The sequence below is a fragment of the Elephantulus edwardii genome, unplaced genomic scaffold (genome assembly GCF_000299155.1).
Source record: "Elephantulus edwardii isolate Elephantulus edwardi_28Jun2011 unplaced genomic scaffold, EleEdw1.0 scaffold00273, whole genome shotgun sequence".
Classification (NCBI taxonomy): domain Eukaryota; kingdom Metazoa; phylum Chordata; class Mammalia; order Macroscelidea; family Macroscelididae; genus Elephantulus; species Elephantulus edwardii.
In genome coordinates, this window is record NW_006400023.1 from 2,819,205 (window position 1) to 2,825,204 (window position 6,000).

General features: G+C 44.0%; 1 protein-coding gene across 1 annotated transcript in view; it reads right to left on the reverse strand.

Annotated features, from left to right (window-relative positions):
• Positions 1-49, reverse strand: part of PRUNE (prune exopolyphosphatase) — a 43,490-nt gene extending 43,441 nt beyond the window's left edge. Inside the window, exon 1 of the mRNA XM_006900149.1 lies at positions 7-49. Within this exon, the coding sequence (XP_006900211.1) occupies positions 7-49 (43 nt within the window). The remainder of the gene's footprint in view (positions 1-6) is intronic.
• Positions 50-6,000: the final 5,951 nt, after the last annotated feature.

Consider the following 6,000-nt stretch of genomic DNA (forward strand, 5'->3'; position numbering starts at 1 on the left):
CCCGACCTGGCAGGAAGTACGTATTTAGGCACGCCCCGTAGCTCCACATCGCCCCGCCCGCAAGCGACGGACACGAAATTGTGCGCCCCGCGACTTTTGGGACTCGTTAGGAGGCGGGGAGTGACTCGCAGCGCAGAGCCTCCTGGGAAGCGTAGTCCTGATACTCCAAACTGTTCCCCTAAATTTAGGAAAATAAATTTTACCGAGAGTTAACACATCACAGTAACCTGCCTTTCTTACTAAAGCTGCTTTCTTATGTCAGGCTAGTATAGCATTTTTACATTACACCGAGCATTCTGTTGTTGTTCTTAAGTGCCGTTGAGTCGTAGACGACTCATAAAGACTCTATTAACAAAAGACCTGAACACTTGTACAACTTTGTCGTTGCTCCGCGTTCATAGAGTTTCCGGAGGCAAGTCATTTCGGAAGTGGATGCCACCCCTGCTTCCAAGCTTGTTTTAATCAGAGCACTCCACCAAACACTGTCCACCATCAGGAACCATTATCGCATATGACACATCAGTGTCACAGTGTTTATTAGTATCACAGCAACTACGACTTAACCGCTGTACAACAAATGGACAGACCAGTTTTATACCACTTAGAAGAATATTTGACCAAAAAAAAAAATTAAAACCAGGCCTGAGGACCACAGATTAAAATCATCCACCTTTGGCTTGGCAGCATCACTTTCAATCCACTAGGCCAACAGAGCTCTCTCTAGGCCAAGCGTTCTAGAGACATCTTAATTTATACTCAGTGAAATCAGCTTTTCATTTTCCTTTCTCAAATGTTCATGTTAGTAAACTAACCCACTGCCACGGATTTTGTGGTTGACCACACTGGAATAAACATCAAAATACTCTTTGTCCTTTTAATACTGACACCAATTCCCGGCGCCCCTCCCTTAACTAATTCATAGCCTGTCCTACATAGCTCTGGAAATGTTTCATCAGGGCTGCTTCAAATTTAGTTCTTTGCTCCATGCTTTCCTAATTCTTGTAATTGCTTTTCCAGTTTTCAGAATTGCTTGAAACTTCATGCCATGGCAGCCTTACAAGTAGAATTTAGAGGGTCCTTTGGATTGTACAACTGACTCAGTTCCAAGTCCCTCAGTTGCCACCTTTTTGGCCCCCAGCATAGTACAAAGTATTGCGAATAAAAAGGTATTCATATTATCAATATTTTGTTCCTTCATTTATAAATTCATCCTTTGTTCCCGCCAGCTTCATATTAGCTTTTCCAACTTCCCACGTTGGGAATTATAAAAACGTGACTGTCACTCAATGCACAATAAAAAAAAAAATAAAAAACAAAAACAAAAAGGAGGTGACTGAGGAGAAGCAGAGGCCTGTGATAGGAAAAAGGCCAAAGATAGGTCGGTTTGCTCCGTTAATGGCTGTCCTGGTGACGCTATCCGCCCAGATCCTGGGGCTTCTTCCACATGTTCTGCACAACCAGGTTCCAGCCCAGCAAGTTTCATTTCTAGGCTAAAAGGTGATTAGAAAAGAGTTTGAAAGTGACAAAGGGAAAGGAGCAAGGGGTTTTTTGTAGTTGGTTTTTTTACAGTAAATAAGCAAATATCATGCTTTCTGAGACTGCTTCTGTGGGTCTGTCTGCAAAGGATTGTAATGGACTGCTATCCGGAGGGAGAGCACAGATCCTGGCATCAGCTGCTGTCCAGCCTTGCTCCTCCCCACTCAGCAAGGGCCCTTGCTCTTCCCATTCTCACCAGAGAGGCACAAGTGCTCTGTCCCTCCCGCGGCAGGAGGAGGGAAGAGAAAGGGTCTGTTGTTTTTCTCTCCTTGTTTCTTTCTCTCTGTCTGCTGATCACAAAGCTGCTGACCGGGTCAGAAAGCCCGGGTCAGATGTTAACCTGTCAGTGCTGGGCAGACCACCCCTGCTCCAAGGGCCTTGTCGTTGACTAAAAAAAAAAAAAATTTAATTTTTTTTCTTTTTTGTCCCGATGAAAGAAGAAAGAGAAGAAAAAAGAAAAACCACAAACTTCCTTTGAAAACCAGCTTGCCTAGACTCGGCGCCTCGAATCCCGGAGACGCTGGGGGCCACCCGAGCACCTGGGGGCGCCGCCGCCTGCTCGCCGGGGTCGGGCGTGGGCGTGAGTCCGGAAGCGGCCGCAACCCTGCCTGGACGCCGCTCGTAAAGCGTGTAAGCTCCGCGTTGACAGCTGGAAGGCTGCTGGCACTGAGGCAGCGCCCCTCATTGTTGTGCAACCCCCCCTCGATTTGCCAGACCTGAGCCCTCCTTCTCAAGTCTTGGAGCAGCACCCACGTCTTGAAGGTAAAACTTTTTTAACCAACAATTTTCTTCATCTCCTCTCCCACCCCCACCTCGCCTCCAGTAGTCTAGGTTGGGAGGAGAGCTGTAAAGGGGGGGGGGGGAACATATGTGTAAGGTGTGCTGCCCGGTACTATCATTTCTCCCTTTCTGGGAAGACCCTCGGCTTTTCTTGGAGTGTGTAGCCAGGGCACTTTGAAGGTGTTTGACTTACTCTGGTGAGAAGATCTAAACCACTGATTGTATGAGGATTTGGGTTAAGATGAGAAAGATTAGGTGACACAGGACATGATCTGGGGAGAAAGGAGAAGGTTCTAGGAGGAGCTTCTTGAAGCTGTATGTCTATTTTGTATGCTTTGCCCCTTCCCACTTTTTCTTACATTCTGCCGAGTAGGGAGGGGCCAGATCTATTTTAACTTCTTCACCCACTAAAGAGGATAATTCCAGCTAGAGAAAAAAAATGTAGAATTTGTGGAGCTGCGGTAGAAGAGAAAAATAATGGATCGGTGGTTGGTTTGAATACCTTCCCTCTCAGACTTTCTTAATCTGAAATCCTCAATGTACCTTGCAGGGCGGAAACTCTCCATTGTATTTCCTGCCCTGCCTCCTAACTCAACCCACTTATCTCCGGGCTGATCTCTCTGAGACCCGGCTCCCTTGGGTATCCAGCTTCTGGTTCCTTTTGGCTCATACCGCAAGCCATCTAGCTGCCCAACATCCATTTAATTATTGATAATTTTTGACGCTGGACAGAAAAGATAGGAAATGAGTCTTGCTTTTCGCCAAGCTTTTTAAACTTCTGGCATCTGCTTCCAAAACTCACCTTAAGTGCTATTTGGGAGGAAAAGAAGAGAGAAAAAAGGTGTAAGGCAATTTTTGGCTACTCTGATTCTAAATTAACAACATGTAAATTAAATGCAGCTAGCATAAATTATATTTGAGTCAGGAGGATTCATCAATTTGGGTGATGAGGCTTATTTCCTAACTTTATGTTCCTTAACCTTACCTGCTGGGCCTGCCTCTAGCCCTTCCTCCCTTTTTTACCAGAAAAAGCATGGTCTCAGATTAGGAAGGAAGCTAAAGAAATGACTACATTTTCAACAAACCTATTTTCTCCCAATTTTACATTTAGAATAGGGGAAAGGGAACAAGGAGGCTCAAGGGAATGTTTTACAGAAGGTGGATTTGTGGGTTTTTATCATTGATCTTTGACAGCATATATCTTTTTTTTTATTTTTATTTTTTATTTTGTGTGCGTGTACCGTCAAATCAGATCTGACTGGTACAGGAGGATATTGCGCCTCCTTCTCCGGCAGAGCATCTGGTGGATTCGAACCGTGTTCCTCTGGGATTGCAGTGCAGCTTCTTGCCACTAGGCCACCAGAGCTCCCCTAGCATATATCTTTTTTAATACTGATAAAGAGCTGGTTAAACAGGTTCACATCTGCAATGACCTGGTGGGAAGCAAATTTATTGCTTTTGAGTTGATTATGACTGATAGTGAACCTCTATTGGGTTTCCAAGGCTGTAAATTCTAGTGGAAGAAGTCTGCCCATTTTCCTCCCTTGTAGCAGCTGGTAGATTTGAACTGCCAGACACACGGCCTTTGGGTTAGCAGTGCAGCTCATCATAGATTATAACACCAGAGCTCCCCCTAGGTGGGAACAGGCGTCAAGAAAATACACACAGACAAGTGTTAAGAAAGTATATATATATATATATATATATATATATATACACACATACATATATATACATACATACACATATATATATGGTTTTATATTCCATATAAAAATAATAGGGGAGGGGGAAATAGTGGGTAAGAGAACATCACAGGTTGAAGCAGCCTTGGGTCAATGAAGAACTAGGGAGAAGTTGCCATATTAATTCCAACTGTCAAGAGATCCTCACTGGAGAAATTTGTGGATGGAGAGTAGTTTTTGTCCCTGAATGGAGGTTATTTATCAGAACTAATCTCTGATTCAATTCTTCATAGCCTGAATGGTGCAAATGGTTCCCTCAAACAGATGTAGTGATACTGCAGTGGGCTCTTGTATGTCAGGAAGTGTAAGGATGACTCAGGATAAAACAGGGTTCTTATCTTTTGTTCATAAGGTCGCTATGAGTTGTGCTCTTCTTGACAGCATCTAACAACAACAATAGCTGAAAGGTTGAAGGTTTGAACCTCCCAGAGGTTCACTGGTAGACCTGGTGACCTGCATCTGAGAAGATATGGCCTTGAAAACCCAGTGGAGTGCTTGTGCTCTGCATACACAGTGTAACCATGATCCAACTGGATCACAATTAGCACCAACCATTTAGTCTACATTTCCCCTGTCTGGCCTCCAGGAAGCCCCTCCCAAGACCTTTGTGCTGTGGTTTGATATTGTGTAAGGTTCAGTAGAGTCAGTTGAAGAGAAAGACTTCTTTCTCACTAGTGTTTTTTAGGGATTGACTCTGTCTGTACACCCTTTATGCCAAGCACTCGGTAGCTATTAATCTGTTTGCTCTTTGCGACCAAGCAAAGATAAGATATTGCTAGGGACACCAGGAGTCTGTGTCTCAGGATGTTCTGTGAGCGGTCAAGGGATAGGGCTTGTTCTGGGGCAGAGAGTCTACCTTTGTCTTAGCTGTGGTAGAAATTCCAGAAACTTTGTCTGTTATAGAGAGAGCTAAGAGCTCACTGGGGAGCTCTGGTGGTGTGGTCTGTAGGGAGTTATGCTACTAACCCAAGGCCTGGGTCTGTATGGTTCAAGTCCACCGCTGTTCCTCTAGAATGATGGGAAATCTCTTTCCATGAAATTAGAAAATCTGCTGGAGAGTCAGATATGAGTTGATTTCTGACTCCATGGCAGTGAGTTTGAGTTTTGAGTTGAAAAGCTCACTATAAGATATGACAGAGCCTTTTTCTCTCTCCTTTTCTGCTGATAGCATGCTGTAAGATTTGGGTTCACTCCTATCTTTCTGAGAGTCCTTTCCCTCTCTTCCTGTTTCTTTCTATTTCACTTTAACTTTTTGCATGGCCCACCTTTTACTAGCCATGTCTGTGGTCTCTGTGTTCTCTCTGTCTTATTGCCTTAATGAACCTTTTTCAGTTGTTTTACTAGAAAAAAAAAGACAGAAGGGTATTGACTTTCCTTCTCTAAGTTCACAAGAGCAAAGTGGAATTAAGATCAACCTTAGGCTGATTTCTAGAAGGTAGAAGTCAGACAGACATTCCTTCTTTATCTTTTTTACCAGTTCTGAACCAGCCATCCCTCACAGCACTTCACTGCTATGTTCACAATGGCCTCACCCAAGTCACAAAAAATATGACTATGGGGCTTAATTATAGAAGTAAAAACTCAAAGCTGACTGTCTAGTAGTAGATTTGGAATTATGTTGTGTGTGTGGTATGTACTGTCAGAACTAACCCATAGCTGACCCTCCAGCAGGTTTTCAGAAGCAGTTAATCAGTAGGGAAGAGATTGCCCAGATCCAAAATAATTTTTACTGAAATTATTTGCCCTTGCCCACAGACATGTCTTTCCACTGGAGCCTGGGCTTAACTTCTATCCTGCTCAAACAAGTGTTATAAAACTCTTTGACTCTGCCGATGAGTGCCTTGAGGCTCCCTGCTGTCCCAGTAAGCCACCTGTCCACCAGAAGCTCCCAGTTTTCTTGCTACCTGGGTCAGTAACCCTAGCTTAACTGACAAGTGTT